Source organism: Doryrhamphus excisus, unplaced genomic scaffold, assembly GCF_037039965.1.
Source record: "Doryrhamphus excisus strain RoL-2023G ecotype Guam unplaced genomic scaffold, RoL_Dexc_Guam_v1.1 HiC_scaffold_24, whole genome shotgun sequence".
In the NCBI taxonomy this organism is placed as follows: Eukaryota; Metazoa; Chordata; class Actinopteri; order Syngnathiformes; family Syngnathidae; genus Doryrhamphus; species Doryrhamphus excisus.
This window is the reverse complement of record NW_027621862.1, coordinates 1061200-1084362: the sequence shown is the minus strand read 5'-3', so window position 1 is coordinate 1084362 and position 23163 is coordinate 1061200. Positions and strand designations below refer to the sequence as shown.

The 23163-nt window shown below is 42.1% G+C and overlaps 1 protein-coding gene across 4 annotated transcripts in view; it reads right to left on the bottom strand.

Moving 5' to 3' along the window:
• Nucleotides 1-18299, bottom strand: part of adamts14 (ADAM metallopeptidase with thrombospondin type 1 motif, 14) — a 34676-nt gene extending 16377 nt beyond the window's left edge. The window contains exons 1-6 of one of the 4 annotated variants that reach the window (XM_058061726.2): nucleotides 17664-18299; nucleotides 17133-17581; nucleotides 8968-9124; nucleotides 7919-8115; nucleotides 4161-4244; nucleotides 2266-2422 (exon numbers count right to left, since the gene is read on the bottom strand). In XM_058061726.2, the coding sequence (XP_057917709.2) occupies nucleotides 2266-2422; nucleotides 4161-4244; nucleotides 7919-8115; nucleotides 8968-9124; nucleotides 17133-17581; nucleotides 17664-17742 (1123 nt within the window). In that variant the 5' untranslated portion in view covers nucleotides 17743-18299. Of the gene's footprint in view, nucleotides 1-2265; nucleotides 2423-4160; nucleotides 4245-7918; nucleotides 8116-8967; nucleotides 9125-15452; nucleotides 15517-17132; nucleotides 17582-17663 lie in introns of those variants that run through there. The other 3 variants (XM_058061727.2, XM_078788707.1, XM_078788708.1) reach the window with 3 other exon arrangements.
• Nucleotides 18300-23163: the final 4864 nt, after the last annotated feature.

The following is a 23163-nucleotide window of genomic DNA, read 5'->3' as shown; positions in this document are numbered from 1 at the left end:
AATACAGTACTCCAAGCTAACTAGCTTGCTAACTTAGCCAAAATACCGCCACATATACTTAGTACATAGTCGGGGTAAAGCCACAGCAACATTACATTTTTCTTGGCCTCACGCCACGCTTCTAGAGAGTTCCGTGGGAACCGCTTAAGTAGTTTTTGTGTAATACTGCAAACATAGTCAAACTTTGACAAGTTTGTGCAATGTCTACTTAGGCAGGACGGGAATCTTTTTTCCCAAAATAGCGTTGCGGATTCGCTGGACGAACGTGCCGTGTTGTGAGCACAACACAAGCGTCGCCACGGCAATACACGGAGGTGCGACGAGCCCGGCGAGTAAGTTGACTAAACATGACACGAGCGCTTGAAAAGAGACGCAGAGGTCACGGCCCAGCGTTGAACTTGAGCACAGAGAGGTTTGTGTTCGCCGGGAACATGTTGCTAACTCGCTAGCTGGATACAGTAACTACAGTACTGTTTATTTATATGTAATGATAAGCTAATGTGGTAACGAGCTAACTAACTCACCCACTTGGTGATGTAGTTCATGTCTCTCTGCAGACTAACTACTGTAGCTAGCTAACTAGCTAACTACAATACAACGTGTTTCCTCTGCAACCACCTTTTGTAGTTTTGATACATCTGCTAAGCAACTTGCTAGCTAGCTAACTAACAAGCGTGAATTCTAATTTTTGCTTTTATTATTTATTAATCAATCCACATTTTTATCCAGATCTTTTTTCATAGCTTGCTAACATACTAGCTGACCTGTCGCGATGACTTTGTGAATGTTGTTTTTTGTTTTATTGTGTTTTGAAGTTTTGTTCCATGAACTAGCTAGCTTATATGGCTGGCTAATACCTGTCTGGCTAGAGTACAAGCTAACAAGCTAACTGCCTAGCTAACGTAATAATTGATATTACGTTTGTGTAATTCTGTTAATTCCCAAATCCACACATTTATCCAATTTCCTCACATGGAACATCCTATATGTCATATTCTATGCTACCATATTGCTAACTCACTATCTTGCTAACTACCAATAGTATCTTCACTAAAAGTGTTCTAATAAAGTAGTTTTTAGTTATTTTTGTATAATTAGCTATTTAACAGCTAATTTATGCATTTATTATTTATTAATGAAATCAATCCACACTTTTATCCTGAGTTTTTGTCTTTTTCAATAGCTAGCTAACATACTAGCAGACCAGCTGTCTCGTTGACTTTGCAAATGTCGTGTTTTTTTTTTACCTTTTGTGCTTTTGATACATCTGCTAAGCAACTTGCTAGCTAGCTAACTAACTACCGTGAATTCAAATTTTTGCTTTTATTATTTATTAATCAATCCACATTTTTATCCAGATCTTTTTTCATAGCTTGCTAACATACTAGCTGACCTGTCGCGATGACTTTGTGAATGTTGTTTTTTGTTTTATTGTGTTTTGAAGTTTTGTTCCATGAACTAGCTAGCTTATATGGCGGGCTAATACCTGTCTGGCTAGAGTACAAGCTAACAAGCTACCTGCCTAGCTAACGTAATAATTGATATTACGTTTGTGTAATTCTGTTAATTCCCAAATCCACACATTTATCCGATTTGCTCTCTTGGAACATGCTATATATCATATTCTATGCTACCATATTGCTAACTCACTATCTTGCTAACTACCAATAGTATCGTCACTAAAAGTGTTCTAATAAAGTAGTTTTTAGTTATTTTTGTATAATTAGCTATTTAACAGCTAATTTATGCATTTATTATTTATTAATGAAATCAATCCACACTTTTATCCTGAGTTTTTGTCTTTTTCAATAGCTAGCTAACATACTAGCAGACCAGCCGTCTCGTTGACTTTGCAAATGTCTAACTTTGCTTCTTGTAATTCTGCCATAGGCAAAAATAAATTGCCTTCATCAGTTGTGTTCTCCCTGAACATGTATGAACTCCTTCTACTGACATACATGTAGCATTAGCATCACATTTATCATGTAATCACTGGGGTACATGAAAAATGTCTGATTTTTCTCTACATGCCAAAAACGCCCCTTCGAAAATGCATTTTTCATGTCCAAGGGGGGACGTCAATGTCCAGTGGGCAAGGTTCCGGAGAGCCACACGCTAAATGTTTTTTTCATTTTTTTTTTTACACTAGCGGCCTCCTGCTCCCATGGTGGACCTTACCTGGGCAAAGACTTGAACCCCTTTGAGAATGGAAGCAGAATAGAGCACTCAGTCTGCACAGGCCTCGATCGAGAGAGAATACAGTACCTTGCATACCTGCGGGACCAAAATCTTGCCTTGTGAGGAAGATGGCGTGGTCGTGGTACTCGGCGTGGTCGGGGTCGCCGCGCTGCTGCGTGTTGGCCCACCGGCACACCTGCTCCAGGCTGCGGGACGGGTTGCCACGCTCGATTAGACTGATTGACTGAAAAAGCAGAAACAGAAACTTAAAATCTCAAGTTGTGGACTGGCTAAATCTGCATTAGTGCTGCTACAATTAATCATGATTAATAAATTATTGAATTAATCGACAACTATTTTGGTATTCCATTAATCTGTTTTTCATTTAAAAATGTAAATATTAGGGATGCGCCGTTTGTAACGAGTATCCGATCCGTATGTATGTAACGAGTACATTTTGTCATTATCCGTATTTGTGTTTAAAGAAAAAGCTCATTATGTATTCAGAACATGCCCGAGCGAAGATTTGAACCCAGGTCTTCCAGATCAACCACTGTGCAGCATAATCATAAATCAAGACCGATAATTAAAAATACATAAACAAACAAAAACAGTTTCAGTGGTAACACAACAAGACAAGGAAAACACAGTATAAGCGATACCGGCTAGGCTAACACAGCTAAAGTACATTTTTCCGCTAAATTACGTCAAACTGGGATGAATACAAAACCTCCTGCTGCTCCAACCAATTCCTTTTACTCCACCTCAGAGAATAATTGCTACTGTGTAAATACCCGGAGGTGGTCTCGACAACAAAAAGTAGTACGTCACACCTGCAAAAAAAAAAGACTTAGCAGCAGGGCGGCCGACAGAGTCAACAAGTTTGATCTCATCAGATAAGCGCTAGGTAAACAACACGGCTCTGCTTTGACAACCAGCTGCAGGAAGCGTGGAGGCGGCGTTTCGGGGGCATGTAAAGACCAGCTGACAGCGTGTGGGGTGGGGGGGGTGTCATTTTTTTTATGGCGACTTCAATGGAAAGTGTTTTGATGGCGCTATCTACAGGACGAATAAAAGTGCTGATAATAATAAAACAGCACAAAAAAACAGCTGTAATTCTATGAGAATAAAGTTGAAATATTATAGGAAAAAGTTGGAATTTTACGACAAAAATTAGTAATATTATAAGGAAAAAAATTTGTTGCATAGAGTCAAAATATTTTTAAAAATATATATTTTTAAGTGGTACAATGAGAAACAAACAAAACGTATTTATTCATTCATTCATTTTCTACTGCTTTCTCCTCACGAGGGTCGCGGGGGGTGCTGGAGCCTATCCCAGCTGTCTTCGGGCGAGAGGCGGGGTACACCCTGGACTGGTCGCCAGCCAATCACAGGGCAGTAAAGAAAATTTACAGGATGAAATACCCGAAAAAGTATAAATAGTAATAAAATACAGCACAAAAAACAGCAGTAATTCTATGAGAATAAGGTAGAAATATTATCGGAAAAAATTTGAATTTTACGACATAAATTAGTAATATTATAAGGAAAAAAATTTGTTGCATAAAGTCAAAATATTAAAAAAAAATTTTTTTAAGTGGTACAATGAGAAACAAACAAAACATAGTTATAATTTTTGGAAAATTGGGATTGGGGAGTTTAAATATGGGAATAAAGTAAAACAAAATTCTGAAAAAAAAAATTTAATAAGAAAGTTGAAATATTCAAAAACAAATTTGCAGTTTTACAATATACTGTATACGTATATTATATAATACAGTATATACATACTGTATAACGTGTATAACTGTATAAAGTGGTCCTCACATCATTTTTTAGGAATTTTTTTACGGATGCGTTCATAATTTGTGTTAGGTCTTTGAAAGTACCCCCCCATATTATTATATCATTACTGTCATTGAAAATCATGTAACTCCAATTGCTTTCCACACTAAAAACAATAGAAATGTAGACCTTACCTGTCGATACCCGACCATGATCATGCGAACGAGGACGATGTTGATGTTGGCTCCCAAAGACTCATCGTGGTAGATTTCATCCACCTGAAAGGAGAAACAAGCAACAAAATGTTAACAATAGAAGCATACTGGAAATATACGTACTCCTTTTCAGGCATTTTTTCCTTGGCTTTAGCTGACTTATGTTGGAATATCGTGTTAATACACTGGCGGGGCTCCAGTACAACCAATGATGTTATGCAGTATTGAGAGACAGGGGGAAAAAAAAAAAATAGTAACCAGCTGACCCAGAAATGTGTCAGCGGCTGTCTTTGGCTTTATGACGATGTGGAATGTATGCTATGCACTGCTGCTATTCCCGACGTCGGCTTTTATTTTCACACATAAGTTCGCTCCCACCCTGGAAGTTCAAATTTAGAGGTAGCGTTCTTTGGTTATGGCTTGCAGTTAACAAGCTAAACTAAGGCTGGACTCGTTTTCATGGGCGAGGGTGGGCTCACATTTTTTCACGTGATCAGAGAGTCTGAGTTAGTGTGTTTAGTTTTTATATTCAAGGTGCAAAACTGCTTCCATGATGGACGAAATTAACGTTACGTTCTTCTAGTGTCAATCATGATTGAATCTCGTTAGATTGCGATGCTAATAAAGTGGCTACCGAGTGTATTATTTGATTCTGGTCACATTTTGGGTACCAAAACACACAAAGCAAGTGCCTAGCAACCATTTTATTGTTTTCTTTTTTCATTTACCGTATTTTCCGGACTATAAGACCCACTTTTTTTCATAGGTTGGCTGTTCCTGCCACTTATACACCAGAGCGACTTATAAATGACCTTTTCTGTTCATGTTTATTTTTTTGTGTAGCCGAATAAGCATTGTGTTAGCATATCTTACATGTTAATGTTAGAACTCGCCTTCCAATAGGACGTAATGTCTGTTTTGGTGAAGTAGTTTGGAAAAAAAATTACCCGCAAAAAATGCGACTTATGTATGTTTTTTTTCTACCAAATTATGCATTTTTGGCCTTGTGCGACTTACTCCGGAGCGACTTCTAGTCCAGAAAATACGGTAATATATATCTATTTTCCAGACTATAAGTCACACTTTTTTTTCATAGGTTGGCTGTTACTGCCACTTATACTCCAGAGCGACTTATAAATGACCTTTTCTGTTCATGTTTATTTTTTGTGTAGCTGAATAAGCATTGTGTTAGCATAAAAAAAATGCGACTTATACACCAGTGCGACTTATGTATGTTTTTTTCTACCTAATTATGCATTTTTGGCCTGGTGTGACTTATACAGTAATTTGTTATTATTATTTTATTCATGAATTCTGTCTTTAACCAACCCAGAGTTGACCACGCTTATGTCCCGACAAGTTAATCAAGTTCCATAACAAAGTCTCTAATACTTGGGTTGCAATTCAAACTGTAATAACCATTATTACATTTAATTACCCCAACTCAAACCCTTAATCTGCAAAATTACAATGTGTTTTTAATATTCTTGTTATATTCCTCCTCAATGGCCGGGTTCCTATTTTACAAAATGACATTCACTCAGCTCGGACACGGGTCATTGAGTCATCAGCAGAACCCCGAGGGCCGAGGACTGGACACAATGTAACAACTGACCCACTGGACTCCCTTTCAGGGCGTAACGGCCGTGTGAGTCATCATAGCATCATCTAGCACGATACACATCCTGGTTGTTGTTCTTATTGGAAGGGATTCTAAGCTAGGAGGCACACAAAGGACTAAAATGTCTAAAAATGAACAAAGTACAACCAACAAATAAGCAGGGTATTCTGCAGGGTCATGTCCTCACAGCACATAACACCCCCCCCCCCCCCCCCCCCCCCCCCCCCCACTGACAATGATGAACGTCTTCCTGGGCATCAAGTCCAAATTTGCTTGGGGATGCCGAGCAACAGGAAACTCACTTGAGCGGATATTCCATTCACTAGGAGTCCGTTCGGGGCCAATACATGCTGTGACGGTTCCAGACAAGGTGGAGCCAATGGACTTGGACTCCTCACCGGTCCGTCGAAAAGAAAAGGCGGGCGCTACATTTAATGTTTCAGTGGAGACGCAGGATCTTGAAATAAAATAAAGCTTTTTTTGTTATCCTTAAAGCCCAAAATGAACAGTTTAGTTCCGACATTGAGAGAAAATTAAAAATACACCTAACAAGTTTTTAAAAAGGCTTCGCTACGCATCTTAAAATGAAGCTCTGCAAACTATCCGTCAATCTGCTACAGACGTGTGAACAATAAGTTTGACGGTTTAGTTTTTCTATAGCATATGTCTCAAACATGCGGCCCGCAGGCCAAATGTGGCCCGCAGTACACTACTTTGAGGCCCCCGCCTTGATATGAAAGTTTAATGTTAGCGCGGCACCGCGCAAGTTTGATATGGATGCTGTATGGTATCATGTACTCAGAAAAAAATATTACGTTTGATTCATGTTCATGTTAAAGGTTAAATAACTGTTAATAGTTATCCTCCCTATCCGTGTGGAAGTGGTAAGTGATTGGCTTTTTAAGTTTAAAGGAAATAACTTGGAGGCTACCGTTTAGGTCGCTGGCGCTCTAGTTTGCGAGTTAGCATGTGTCTCAAGACCCTGCAGTTGCGCAATATGTTGTAAATAAAAAGAGTATAAATGTGACTATAGTCGTGTTTTGTCATGTCTACAGGGCTCTAATAATGCTTTGTTCATTTTAATATGAAAAAAATCATTTGTCTACCCACCAACTATATGTGGTTTCTTGAGTTTTTATTATTTGCCGTTTTATTATTATTATTATTATATTTATTTATTACTGATTGATTGATTTTCTTTATTCTTGATTTGTTTTTTATTATTTTATCAGAGCTTTTCTTGTAGAAAATCGGAACCAAAGCAAAGTTAATGCGTTTTTTTTTTTTTTCCAGTGGCCCCCAAGTAAATTGAGTTTGAGACCCCTGTCTTAAAGGGCCACGTGCATGTTGATAATTCCAAAACCAGAAGGAACACACATGGACAAACACACACACACTTAAGGAGGTTGGAATTCGGCTCCAAAACGAGAGTAGCAGCTGTGGACCGGAGGCGGCTCGGGCCGTCCCTGGTTTGTATGCGGCAACGCATCACCGCAGCCCGTGCTGGGAACAACACCGCCATTGTGTACCCACCGGGCACCCTCAACAGCCACCTCAGCCTCACGCAGACAGGAGGTCCAGTAATCAATCCCTCGAGGTGCGGGGGGGGGGAGAGTTTCTCCAGGTGGTACTACAGGAGGGATTCGGAGGGATTTGAACACGGGTGGCTTACACATGCAAACCCCTCGCATCTTGGAGAAAATTTCCCTCGGGGAAACAGAAAGATTTTCTCATCTAAGAGTCCACACAATGAGTCCATGAATGTAGCATGCTAATTAAAAAAAAAAAAAAGCACAAGGTTTCCATGACAACATAACATGCCAACAACCCGCAACTGGGCCGCTGCGGCTTATCAGACCACTATGTGGGCTCCCACAGCGGTAACTGTTACCGAGTGAAACCAGCGCTCTGTGAAAATCTGACTTGAAAGATTTGGGTTCCTCGTAAGGAGCTTATGGTGGTAGGAGCTGCTGAGGTCCGTAAAGAAGGAGCTAACCTCCGCCGTAATCCATTAAAAAAGCTGTTGACAAAGCGTGATGTCAACTGATATTTGACGTCTGATGAACCCGCTGACCCCCACCCAAACCACCCCCCCATTGTCCGCATCGCTACTTACAATATTCATGAGCGTCAGGACGTAGTTTTGCACGTGCTCCTTCCCGTGGAAGCGAACCACTGAATCATCCACGGCAAGAAGCACCTCGATGTTGTAGTCGTCCTTCTTGGTGTGCCTTCGCTTGCGTTCGGCTTCGGTTAGCTTGTTCTGCACCAAGTTCAGGGTCGCCGGGAGGTCGGCGATGCCGAAGTCGACCACTGCGATGAACGTAATAAAAGATCTCCAGTTTTTCCAGAGCAACAATACGGAATTCAATCTACTGGTTTAGTTGGATTCGTTGCTTACAATTTAGATTTATGGATGCTACCAACATGTACACATTTATAGTACTACGCTCGCCGTTTTGTTGTATAGTCACAAAACACAGTTAACAATACACGATTATGGAAGCACCAAAAACGTGACGTTTCTTTTCATGCTTTGAAGGTCATTTTTCACCCAGGTGGTGAAGAGTCTTGAAGCAGTCATGATGTGCTATATATATACACACTTCCTATGGTACCCATTATGGCATTGGATGCTCAATTTTTTTTTTACATCCATGATTAATCTTAAAAATCCATCAGATTAATCGTGGTTTTCATAAACTAATTAATCTTGATTAATCACCACTAACTATGTCTGAAATACGCCAATTTCAACTGTATTTGATGAATATAAAGATAGATGATGATATATATTTCACGGAATTTCCAGCATATTTAAATGTAGCAAATTAAAACCCTTTAGGCAACAGAATTTTTTTTTCAGGAAAATATTCCGTTTTGATAATTAATCTTGATTAATCACCATTAACTGTGTCTGAAATACGCCAATTTCTACTGTATTTGATGAATATAAAGATAGATGATGATATATATTTCACGTAATTTCCAGCATATTTAAATGTAGCAAATTAAAACCCTTTAGGCAACAGAATTTTTTTTCAGGAAAATATTCAGTTTTGATCATTAGTCACCATTAACTATGTCTGAAATATGCCAATTTCTACTGTATTTGATGAATATAAAGATAAATGATGATATATTTTCAACTCTTAGACTTGTCACCTTCATTGCGGAGCTCCTCCCCGTGCTGGCCGGCTTCCCGCTTGATGGCCGACCTGCGGTACACCACATGGACACGCCCCTGCACCTCCACATCCTGCTGGCCCTTCTCCAGAGGCTCGATGAAATACTCGCCGTTGTTGGTGCGAATCAAGCCTGCCTGGAAAAAGAGAGTTTGAAGGTCAGTCATTAAATGAGTTATGTAATTTTGCAGTGAATTCTGGATTTCTTTGGTAGCTGTCAAGACGGACAATTGTCTTTTTTTTTTTTTTTTTGGTCACCTGTAAGAGAAATGAAATGAAAAAAAGATTGCTTTTTTGAGCTTATTGTGAAGATAATTGCTTCTGGGATGTCATCAAAGAGAAATACATGAGCAAGATGTATCCCACCCCATACTCTTCATTGTCCGTCAACGTGTCCACAAGACCCCCAACGACCTCCCGCTGCTCTAATAATGACCTCACGGGGGGCGTCCCATCCATTATCAATACCAGCTAAGCTGCTTCATCACATCCAACGAGCTGAGCAAATGTTTACTTTATTGATAAAGCCGCCACGCCAACTTACAGCACCTACACCAGGGGTCTCAAACTCAATTTACTTGGGGGCCACTGGAGCTAGGGTCTGGGCGAGACTGGGCCGCATCAGGTTTTCCGAAAAAAAAAAATGAATAAACTTTGCTTTGATTTCAATTTTCTACAATAAAAGCTCTGATAAAACATTCCACTGTTCTCAAATATCTTCATTTTTATTTTTCTGCACAAAATAACATGAAAAATAAATAAACAAATAAATAAATAAATATAATAATAATAATAAAACGGCAAATAATTAAAAATTAAGAAAGCACATATAGTTGGTGGGTAGACAAATGATTTTTTTCATATTAAAATGAACAAAGCATTATTAGAGCCCTGTAGACATGACAAAACACGACTATAGTCACATTTATACTCTTTTTATTTACAACATATTGCGCAACTGCAGGGTCTTGAGACACATGCTAACTCGCAAACTAGACAGCTAGCGACCTAAACGGTAGCCTCCAAGTTATTTCCTTTAAACTTAAATCGCCAAAAACTTACCACTTCCACACGGATAGGGAGGATAACTATTAACAGTTATTTAACCTTTAACATGAACATGAATCAAACGTAATAATTTTTTCTGGGTACATGATACCATACAGCATCCATATCAAACATTAAACTTTCATATCAAGGCGGGGGCCTCAAACTGGTGTCCTGCGGGCCACATTTGGCCCGCGGGCCGCGTGTTTGAGACCCCTGACCTACACCTACACCTCCTGGTGGGAGAAATCCTGACAGAACAAACGTCAGCAGCTGGTGGTAATGTAAAGGAAGAGGTTCGTAAAGAATCTGAAATGTAGTATAGAAACAAGCGAGAACAACGCTGCCTGAAAAGAAAGGAATAATGATTCTGAACAGAAAATGCCAAATGAGACTTCCTCTGTGTTTCATCAAGAAGGGGGAGTTAAGGGGGTGGAAGGAAAGCGAGGCTGCAGAAGAGCCAAGAAACATCTGGAGAGTAAACACAAGCAGGCACGGTCAGGACGAGCTTTGCTGTCCAAGAGGCACATGAACATCGCAGGAGGACCTGGGATAGGAAAAAGATGATGGAAAATAGTTTCACACAGGCATGATTCTATGAATGGATGCATGCACGCCTCAGTTGATTGGCTGCTGGAAAAAGGCATGGATTCCTAACAATTTGGGATGGAAACATAGATGGGTGGATTGATTCATGGATGGATGGAAGCATGAATAGACTGATCGATGGACGGTTGGAGAAGAAGATGACTATCGATGAATGGATCAGTTCGTGGACGGATGGATAAAAAATCATATTAATCAGTGAAAAAGCATTTTGATTTAAAAAAAGTGATAAATAAAATTGAATTCAAGAAATAACTCATGGCAAAACAGGATGGTGGTGTTTTGCCATGAGTTAATTATTCAATTCAATCGTGTTTCTTACATTTTCTTTTTTTTAATCAAAATGCTGACACTTACAACTGGGATTTCAATCGAATTCAAGAAATAACTCATGGCAAAAAAAATGGTGGTGTTTTGCAACGGGCTCTGAGAACTCTTCAACACCACCATCCTGTTTTGCCATGAGTTATTTCTTGAATTCCATCATGTTTCATAGAGCCATTAAATACAAGAAATAACTCACAGGATGGTGGTGTTTTGCCATGAGTTATTGCTGTCACGATGTGACAGCGAGATCAAGACCTTCCTCTTCAACACCACCATCCTGTTTTGCCATGAGTTATTTCTTAAATCGTGTATCTCAGTGCCAGTTACGAGTGTCAGCATTTTGAGAAAAAAAAAGGTGAGAAACATGATTTAATTCAATAAATAACTCTTGGCAACTCATGTAACTCATAATAACTCATGGCAAAACAGGACGGTGGTGGTTTTGCCATGAGTTATTTATTGAATTCAATCAATTGAATTGAAGGTGAAAAATATTGATGAATTCAATAAATAACTCAAAACGCCACCATTGTGTTTTGCCATGAGTTATTTATTGAAAAACACCCCCATCCTGTTTTGCCATGAGTTATTAATTGAATTTAATTGTGTTTTTCACTTTTTTTTTTTTATAAAAATTCTGACACTTGCATCTGGCTCTGAAAAACATGATTGAATTCAAGAAATAACTCATGGCAAAACCTGATGGTGGTGTTGAAGATGTAAGGGTTGTGTCTTTGGGAACAGTCAAATGTTCATTTTTGGTTTACGCATGTAAAAGTATAATGGTACAGCAAATTTTTGACATCCTTTTGTGCAAAATTTAAATAAGCGTATTTTGTTTGTCACGGAAAAGGGGATGAAAGACGAAAATAATACTTTAAAGGTAAGTCTTACTCACTTCATCGCTGCTCCCCCAGCCTTCTTTGTTTGTTTTTTATTGATCGTCACGTCACCACGATAAGCGCTAATGACAAAGTTCCCAATACTCAACACATATGGACCACTACTACATCGATGGGCTGGTCACCTTAAGATGGCTTCCGGACATAAACAGGTAAAATAAAGCGGCACTGACAGTAAAAAGCAGAGCCAGCAGACACGTCAGCTCACCAGAGCACCAAATTCCACACGCTGCCTCCAGCAACTTTGAAGGCTGATATTTACTGTGTGTAATTTTACTCGGAGCTCCCTGCCAACTAACAGGCAAACTTGGAGACAAATTGAGGTGAAAAGCGGTGTCTCGGTAAAAAAAAAAAAAAAAAAAACAAAAAAAAAAAACATGGATGAATTCTGCCTGGAAGCGAATGCAAGTGTTTTGACGGATTGTTTTGAAACATGGCATGAAGACGCGACGGGGCTGCTGTCATTCAATGGATATTTACTTCCACGTATCACAACGTCATCTGCAACATGTCATGCTAGAGTGGATAGTGGGAGTGGAGCAGAGGGATTAGGACCGGATTCATCTTTGATCATGGTGGTTATCTCTTTGGCCAGACCCAAAGGGCACATGGATGATGACCAACGCTAGGATTATCCGGAGAACATTGGCGTGTGGCGTGGAATATCATTCAGATCGTACAGGATAAGAATATTTAGCTCCGGCGATGCAGTTAAAAATGTGTTGTGACCCATCATTTGGAACATCTTTGGGAGTTGTTGCTTCAGGTGTCTTGGGTCAGGGGTCTGGTTTTTGGGTTTAGGTTAAGTTTTCAAGAGCGGCACAAAAGACGAGTTGCTATGAACGTTGTGTTTATTGTCAAAGTCCAGGATCGAAGGTTGTTAGCTGTCTTCACAATTGAAGTTAGAAGCAGTAGAAGTCATTTATTCAGTTGATGCTACTCAAGATGCCAGCTCACAACAATGGAGGTTGTGAAAAGGAGGTGAAGAAGCAGGTTGGAACGGGTGGAGAAAAGTGTCGGGCGTGATGTGTGATGGAAGAGATTCAGCTAAAATGAAAGGAAAGGTCTACAAAACTGAGGAAAAGACAGGAAAGCAGAACCGGAGGTAGCAGAGATGAGGATGCTGAGGTTCTCATTGGGAGTGACCAGGATGGATCGGATCAGGAAGGAGTACAGCAGAGGGACATTACATGTTAGCCGGAGGTAGCAGAGATGAGGATGCCGAGCTTCTCATTGGGAGTGACCGGGATGGATAGGATCAGGAAGGAGTACATCAGAGGGACATTACATGTTAGCCAGAGGTAACAGAGATGAGGATGCTGAGGTTCTCATTGGGAGTGACCAGGATGGATAGGATCAGGAACGAGTACATCAGAGGCACATTACATGTTAGCCGGAGGTAGCAGAGACGAGGATGCCGAGCTTCTCATTGGGAGTGACCGGGATGGATAGGATCAGGAACGAGTACATCAGAGGCACATTACATGTTAGCCGGAGGTAGCAGAGATGAGGATGCCGAGCTTCTCATTGGGAGTGACCGGGATGGATAGGATCAGGAACGAGTACATCAGAGGCACATTACATGTTAGCCGGAGGTAGCAGAGATGAGGATGCCGAGGTTCTCATTGGGAGTGACCGGGATGGATAGGATCAGGAAGGAGTACATCAGAGGGACATTGCATGTTTGCCGGTGGTAGCAGAAACGAGGATGCTGAGGTTCTCATTGGGAGTGACCAGGATGGATAGGATCAGGAAGGAGTACATCAGAGGGACATTACATGTTAGAGGCCTTGGAGATAAAGTCCTTTAGGCCAGACTGAGATGGTCCGGAGGAGGGATAGTCAATATATTTGTAGAAGGATGCTGCCAGGTAGGAGACGTAGAAGAAGACCAAAGAGGAGCTTTATGGATGTCGTGAAGGAGGACATGAGGGTAGTTTGTGGAGACTGATTTGAGAGAAAGAAGAAGAAGATATACGCTACAACATCTAACTTTGGTCGCTTCCTCACAGTGCGTCTCTCCGTGCTGCCTTTGTGGCCCCTCCGACACACAACACCTCTCTCTCTCTTTCTCTCGCTCTTTCTTCTCAGTCAGTCCGCTAAGGAGGAGACAAAACACTGCTTTTTTTTTTCTTACACCACGGAAAGCTGTGACCTTGTAAAACAATCTAACACTACCCTTCAGTGCCACGCTGTCAAGCAGAACGTTTGAGTTTTCACACAACTTTAGAAAACGTATTCCAGCACTTAAATGTCTCACATTATGCATTAGTTGAAAAACTAACACAACCTAGTGTGTCTGACTAGTGTAGAATACTACATCATCCCAGCATCTTTGAATGCATCTTCTGATATATTTATATTTTTGTTCATTTAGACATTTTTATGCAATTTTTCATACATTTTCTGGGGGTGCTGGAGCCTATCCCAGCTGTCTTCAGGGCGAGAGGCGGGGTGGCCAGCCAATCACAGAGCACATATAGACAAACAACCATTCACACTCACATTCATACCTATGGACAATTTGGAGTCGCTAATTAACCTAGCATGTTTTTTTGAAATGTGGGAAGAAACCCACACAAGGGTATTAACCCACGCCAAGCTAAAACTCCAACACCCATCAAACAAGTCATTTGTTTTATTTTATTACTATACTGGGTAATACAAGTTTAAAAGTGACTATAGGGGTGCTATTTCATGTCTGGGGGGCTCTAGTAACGTTAAAAAAAATTTTCATTCATTGATTTTCTACCGCTTATCCTCACGAGGGTTGCGGGGGGTGCTGGAGCCTATCCCAGCTGTGTTGGGGAGAGAGGCAGGGTACACACTGGACTGGTGGCCAGCCAATCACAGGGCACATATAGACAAACAACCATTCACACTCATCACCATTCATACCTATGGACAATTTGGAGTGGCTAATTAACCTAGCATGTTTTTTGGAATGTGGGAGGAAACCGGAGTACCCGGGGAGATGGCCGAGAGTGGAATCGAATTTGGGTCTCCTAGCTGTGTGGCCTGTGTGCTAACCACTCGACCAATCAAGCTAGCTTAATGGCCTCCAGTGACAATAATACTTGTAAGAAATGTCGTTTATTTGCTGCCATGACGGCGTGAATTAGTACATTTGAGTAGTGGAAGTGAAATAATTAAAATCTCATCCTAGGCTAAATTTATAAAGCTTCTATCATGTGACCTTAAAATGCAAATCTGCAAAATATCTGCAAAATATTCTTAAAAGTAGAACGCCAAGCACCAGCCAAAATAACCACAGGTGCTAAGGTGTTAAGGACTGTTGGAATGAGCTAAGATTCGTGGTGACTTAAGTATCGGCGACGTCGGACCACTTAAACAACGCTTAAGTCAAGACGTCGTCCTATCGAAATGTCAACAAAAGTAGCGGACACAGACCAGACTCGTGCGGGACCTCGACTTCAAAGACATAACAGGCAACAGACCACAATCCGTATCCACTGGTGGAAAAAAACAACAGAAATTGGCCCCTCCCGGCTTAAGGTTGCCATGCGGCCCCGTCCCTGGACATAAATAGCCCTCTTCCACACTAGTCATTATCCAGCACTCACGTTTCCATCATACATGTCATTCAACCGTGTGTGTCATTTCCAGCGTAGCGAAGCAGCTGCGGTGGCCTTCGCCTTCGCCTTCGCCTTCGCCGTGTGGGTGTCGTGTCATGTGCTTGGAATGTCGGTAATCATCAAAGTTGAAGAGCTACAAAGTGATGTCATGAGAAACCTCTCTGCGGGAGATGTCTAGCTTCTGGGGGGGAAAAAAATCACTTTTTTCCATTCACCCCCCCACCCCCCCACAAGCGTGCTGTCTGGCTTTAAAAATGGCGGCTCCCCTATAGTATAGTAGAAAATATTATGCAAGAAGTGCAATTCAATTTGGAGGTATGGAAATGGATGATATGGAAATGTCATGTGATCAGGAGTTTACCATTCTGACTACATGGGGGGGGGTGCCCATGGGGGTGCCCTTTTGATGTAAAATGTCTTTGTTTTTGTTATACATAGCCTATTTTCATACTAATGTTCTGCACTGTGGAATAGTGGTTAGCATGTTGGCCCCACAGTCAAGTGATGTGGAAGATCTGGGTTCATATTGCCATTTGTCGGCTGGGATAGGCTCCAGCATACACCTGCGACCCCAGTGAGGATAAATGTATCATCATGTACCATCATGAACGTCGCTTATGTTCAGGGATCCCCGTTAGCTGCGCTCTAACAAAAAAAATAATCCTGTCATGTAATTAATGTGATCGCTCCTCCCACCGGTTATTAATGACAACCACCACCTGGCATAAATAATAATTTAAATACATACAATGACTCAAAAAAAATCCAAAGAGTCAAAGGGCACAGATATGTGGTATAATAAACACAATCTCTCCTCCTGCCAGTTATGAATGATAGCAGTCACCTTGCACGATTGAAATAACAAGAACCACTCGAAAGAGCCCACAAAGTGCAGCGGTAAGTAATGTAAACATGTGAAATAATTAATGCTGTCTCTCCTCCCACCAGTTATTAATGACAAATGTCACCTTCCATAAATAAATATTTAAATCAATACATTGACTTAAAAGAATCCAAAAAGTGACAGGGCACAGATGTTGGATACTTAACATGATCTTTCCTCCCACCGGTTATTAATGGTGGCAACCACCTTGCATAACAGAAAGAACCAGAGCGACTTGAAATGACCCACAAAGGCAAAGCGCACTGGGGAGTCATGTAGACAATTATTAACGACAACCACCACCTAATAACATTGAAGCAATCTTACCATTCCTTTCATCGCTCCTCCCGCCAGTTATTAATGACAACCGGCATCTTGAATTATAGAAATAAACACAATGACTCGAGATACGTCATAAAATCAAAAAGCCCACAGTATGCCCACTCATGCACGAGTTGTGGAATTAATGCACTCTCTCCTCACACCAGTTATGCATTAATAGCACCTCTCCTCTTTCCTCTTATTAATGAAAACAGCCACCTTGGAAAGCACAAATAAACAGGAAGACTAAAAATAAGCCCATGCACGAACAATGCCATTGCTCCTCCTGCCAGTTATTAATGATAGTTGCCACATTGCTGAATTGGAATTAATTGAACTTTGTTGGAACAAACAAGGAAAGCAACCAAAATGTCGCCCAGTAAGCACTTAGCACGTAGACCTCTGCTGAGGTCGGTTGCACCTTTACCCAGACCTGCACCAAGAAGGCCCCATGGAGCTCTTACCAGTCCGTCGCAGTTGCTTATGGCCACGGTGGCGTCGGGCATGTCGCTCACGTCCCCGGTGAAGACGCAACCCCTGTGGACGTGCTCCTTGGCCTTCTCCTCAAAGTCCTCCTGCCACTCCACGAAGGCCTCCGGCGCCACCAACCTCCTGTTGGCCCTCAAGCGAAGGTGCAGCTCCTTGCCGAAGACGGTCACGTTGAAAAACAAGCGCTGGGCCGACAAGCCGCGGGTCGACGATGGCATCTCGGGGGCGCCGCGGGCCACCCTTCGTCTCCCGGTGGTTCTCCTCCTCCTTCCGTTGTCACCGCCGCCGCTGCTGCTGCTGCTTCCATCATCTCCATCCTCTGGAGCTCCTCCAGTGGAGAGCAGGTGAGACACGTAGCGGCCGTGGGAGTCTGTGCTGAATGGCACGATAAGACCATATTCACTTAACTTTCCAGAGAGTTTGTCTGATGGGACAGATAGCGGACAGTCAGTTAAACATTCCAAAGATGCAAGTCTGCCTTCGGAAGCACCATCATGATCACTCACCGTGGGTTCCTGCAGCAGAAGTGGACTCCAGTAAAAGTTGACTGAGTGAGAAGCACATCAGTAAGTGCATGCCACCCATAGCTGAGGGTCTGCTAGCTTACTTTGTTCCTTTTTTCACCTTTTTTTTCCCTTTTTTGTTGTTGTTTTTATATCCGAACCAAGTCCTCAACGCTGTGCTGCGGTGACCTGGCGGCACATTTGGCCGTCCTTCCAAGCACCAAACTCGGCCTGCGCTGCAGAGACCGACGCTGGACCATCCATGTATGGGGACGCAGAAGGGGGGGTGGCCGGGACGACAACAGCCGGTTCAAGCAAAACTTGAAAAAAAGTCGAAAGCAGGCAACTTTGCTTATTTAAAAAAAAAAAAAAAAGTATATCTCCGTAATCTTTGTTCAATAAAAAACAAACTTCTATGCAAGTCCGCCACGCTGCAGGAACATCTGCAATCCAGTCGTGGACTAAAGCGACACTAAGAAAAAACTGAATGTACCTCCTCTGCGGTTCTGTCTGGTCCTTCGCCTTCTTCTCCTTCTTCCTCTTCTGTTGCTGCTGTGGGACGCAAAAAAAAAAAAAAAAAGTGTGTGCTCAACTTGCAAAGAGTGGAGCAAACGGGAGCGCCTTCCCCTCCACCCACACACACACCCGCACTTTTACCCAAGCACCCCCTTGATCCCTCCCTAAAAAAGGGAAGGAGGAACATCACCTGCAAGAATCAGGAAAAAAAAACATCACATGCATAATCAAGTAAAAAAACAGAGGAGGAAACTCACCAGCAGTAAAAACATGTTAAAAAATAAAATAAAATAAACGAAAATATAATAACAACAATTCAAACATGGCGGAAAGAACCAAGCGTTAACTGGTATTTTGTGTTGTGGTATTAAGGTTAGCATGCTGTGTGTATTCTGCCTAGCAACCAGACTGCTAGCATTCCGGTTCTTGTATGGCTGCTAGCTTGCAAGAAAAAAAATGCTATGCTATTAAGCTTTTTCAATAAATCTGGGTTGGTGGTGGTGGTTTTTTAGTGGTTGCCAAGGGAGACCGCTAACAGCTAATAGCTAACAGCTAATGTTTACATTTAGGGAATCCTTATCAGACGGTTGTCAAGGGAGACCGCTAACAGCTAACAGCTAATGTTTATATTTAGGGAATCTTATCAGACGGTTGTCAAGGGAGACTGCTAACAGCTAACAGCTAATGTTTACATTTAGGGAATCCTTATCAGATGGTTGTCAAGGGAGACCGCTAACAGCTAACAGCTAATGTTTACATTTAGGGAATCTTATCAGACGGTTGTCAAGGGAGACTGCTAACAGCTAACAGCTAATGTTTACATTTAGGTAATCTTTATCAGACGGTTGTCAAGGGAGACTGCTAACAGCTAACAGCTAACAGCTAATGTTTACATTTAGGGAATCCTTATCAGACGGTTGTCAAGGGAGACTGCTAACAGCTAACAGCTAATGTTTACATTTAGGGAATCTTATCAGACGGTTGTCAAGGGAGACCGCTAACAGCTAACAGCTAATGTTTACATTTAGGGAATCCTTATCAGATGGTTGTCAAGGGAGATCGCTAAAAGCTAACAGCTAATGTTTACATTTAGGGAGTCCTTATCAGACGGTTGCCAAGGGAGACCGCTAAAAGCTAACAGCTAATGTTTACATTTAGGGAGTCCTTATCAGACGGTTGTCAAGGGAGACCGCTAACAGCTAACAGCTAACAGCTAATGTTTACATTTAGGGAGTCCTTATCAGACGGTTGTCAAGGGAGACTGCTAACAGCTAACAGCTAACAGCTAATGTTTACATTTAGGGAGTCCTTATCAGACGGTTGTCAAGGGAGACCGCTAACAGCTAACAGCTAATGTTTACATTTAGGGAATCTTATCAGACGGTTGTCAAGGGAGACCGCTAACAGCTAACAGCTAATGTTTACATTTAGGGAATCCTTATCAGACGGTTGTCAAGGGAGACTGCTAACAGCTAACAGCTAATGTTTACATTTAGGGAATCTTATCAGACGGTTGTCAAGGGAGACCGCTAACAGCTAACAGCTAATGTTTACATTTAGGGAATCCTTATCAGATGGTTGTCAAGGGAGATCGCTAAAAGCTAACAGCTAATGTTTACATTTAGGGAGTCCTTATCAGACGGTTGCCAAGGGAGACCGCTAAAAGCTAACAGCTAATGTTTACATTTAGGGAGTCCTTATCAGACGGTTGTCAAGGGAGACCGCTAACAGCTAACAGCTAACAGCTAATGTTTACATTTAGGGAGTCCTTATCAGACGGTTGTCAAGGGAGACTGCTAACAGCTAACAGCTAACAGCTAATGTTTACATTTAGGGAGTCCTTATCAGACGGTTGTCAAGGGAGACCGCTAACAGCTAACAGCTAATGTTTACATTTAGGGAGTCCTTATCAGACGGTTGTCAAGGGAGACTGCTAACAGAAAACAGCTAACAGCTAATGTTTACATTTAGGGAGTCCTTATCAGATGGTTGCCAAGGGAGACCGCTAACAGCTAACAGCTAACAGCTAATGTTTACATTTAGGGAATCCTTATCAGACGGTTATCAAGGGAGAGCACTAAAAGCCAACAGCTAATGTTTACATTTGGGGAGTCCTTATCAGACGGTTGCCAAGGGAGACCGCTAACAGCTAACAGCTAATGTTTACGTTTAGGGAGTCCTTATCAGACGGTTTGCAAAAGGTGTCTAGTGTGTACATCCTTTAGTGTGAACACCACAGTCTCACACTAATCACCTCCATGCTGTCATTCCCGGGATGGTCAATGTGGAGCAGGTGTGGCCCCCGCCCCCGCCCCCAGGGCGTCGATGAGAGGATTGAAGAGTGATCCAGCGTTGGGGGGGTTGGGATTGTGTGCATTAATGTGAGATGGAAACTAACCACGATGGAAAACATTAAAACGTCTTGTAAGAGCAAGTTTTGATGCTCTTTTTCCATGCACACCACGCAAGGGGGGTGGGGGGGTGGGTGGGGGGGGGCAGGATGACATTCCACGATGTAGCCTAGCGTTCAATTAGAAGGCAAAATGACTAGCTGCTGCTCACAGGGCGGCCACGGTCTCCAAATCAAAAACCTCCTTCAGCATTTTAATGAGCTGCAGTACAAGTACGGACATCTGTTTGGATCCCGGTTTGATAAGAAACCGGGGGGGGGGGGTGTTATCATCCATAGGGAAAAGCAGGAATGCTGCAAAAGGGAAGACGGAAAGGAATTGACGGATTGGAGATGAGGTGAGGAAATACTTCTCTTTAAAGACATTTTATGAAGGGAGCAGGTCCTCATACTTAAGGAAGCAGGTGATCGTATTCGGAAACCAACTGAGCCAGTACTTTGGCGACAGAGGCGAGGAAATACCTCCCTCTAAAGGCACTTAACATAGGGAGAGCAGGTCCTTATACATTTAACTGACTGAACTCCACCTGGGCAAGCACTTTGGTGACAGAGGTGAGGAAATACCTCCCCTCATAAAGTTTAAACCCAGCCGAACTCCGCATGAGCAAGCACTTTGGCGACTGAGGTGAGGAAATACTTCTCTTTAAAGACATTTTATGATGGGAGCAGGTCCTCATACTTAAGGAAGCAGGTGAAACATTTGGAAAACTAACTGAGCCAGCATTTTGGCGACAGAGGCGAGGAAATACCTCCCTCTAAAGGCACTTAACATAGGGAGCAGGTCCTTATACATTTAACTGAGTGAAATCTACATGGGCAAGCACGTTGGCGACAGAGGTGAGGAAATACCTCCCCTCATACTTTAAACCCAGCCGAACTCCACATGAGCAAGCACTTTGGTGACAGAGACAAGGAAATACCTCTCATAAGAGAATGAGCCAGTACTTTGCCTCTCTCTAAAGACACTTTGCATAAGGAGCAGGACCTCATACTTTAAAACCAACTGAACTCCACATGAGCAAGCACTTTCATGATAGAGGCGAGGAAATACTTCTTTAAAGACTTTTTTATGTAGGGAGCAGGTGCTCACACCTACTAAAGAAGCAGGTGATCATATTTTGAAACAGACTGAGCTCCACATGAGCCAACACTTTGGTGACAGAGGCAAGGAAATACCTCGGGTGTAATGAATGAGCCAGCACTTTGCCTCCCTGTAAAAACACTTTGCATAAGGAGCAATTTTTAAAACCAACCAAACGCCACATGAGCAACCACTTTGGTGATAGAGGCGAGGAAATATGGATCGTTAAAAGGGACAATATTATGGAAAGATATAAAAATGTGTATGGATTTACAATCCACTATCAATATGCTATTGTCTAAATAGCTGGTTGCACTCGAGCATTGCGGTGGTCTTGGGCTGCACGAGTGCTGCCAGCACTGGGCAGCTACGGTTCAACATGAATTCCAACATAAACGTTAATATTTTGAAGCAGGGATAGAGGGAAACTGGGCTGAATGGCATAGAAATAATAATAATAATAATCATCTCCAAGATGGCAGATAAATAATAATAATAATAATCTCCAAGATGATCAAGGGCCCTGCTGAGGAAACTAGAAGCGTCAGGAGTGGACCAGAAGGTCTCCTCCACACCTGAACCCCAACCGGGGACCTGTTGGAAGGGTGGTGGAGCACATGGTGGAGGTAAGAAACTACAATTCCAAGAGGATCAAGGCCGTGCTCATATTACTTTTAATGTTTTGATCATTTCAAAATTGTGACATCCACATCAAATAAACAACATAAATACGCTAAATAAATTCTTCAAGGTCGGGAATTTATGTTTCCCCTCGATGAACCGCAGCGACCTAGCGTTGGGGCAGCATGAAAGCAGCCCCAGACTCATTGACTGATCAAGTATCTCCAAGGTTGGCTCTTAAGATATAATATCATTCTTCAAAGTACCAGGTTATGTTGTTATGAAGTATTTTTTTTAAATATGGTGCCAACCAAAGTTTTTCATTAGCATGGTCAGCCAGGTGTGGAATTCCCAGCCTCCAGTGGCCAGCTTTCATTCTGGAACCAATTTCCCAACTAAGTTCAAGATCAAGGTTTCTCCTCTTGGTTTTGTTAATCACGTAAGATTGCCAAAAAAAAAAAAAAAAACGTAGAGGAGCATCGTTTAGTCTTCTGAAATTCGCAAGATCCTTCTCAATGGCGCTCTTTGTCCGTCCTAATCTTGGGATCCTTCGGAACGTCCATCTTGAGTTTCACATTGGGAGAGGATGAATTTGGGAAGGATTTCAAAGAGGAGAAAGTTGGTGGCGAGGTCGTGGGGGCGATATGGCATCCCTTCTTCTCCTCGTGTCCTCGGCCTTATCTGGACTTTGGAGTCAAGTTGTCCCCGCGTTGAAAGTGAGTCGACTTTCTCCGGCAAACTTTGACGGAGACTATTCCCATTTGCAATAATCCAGGAGAGGCCCCCTCTGTGACGTGATAACATCCAGACAACTTCCGTACTCTCCGAGATAAGGCCGCTATGCGCTAACAAGACGGGAAGAGATCTGGGATATC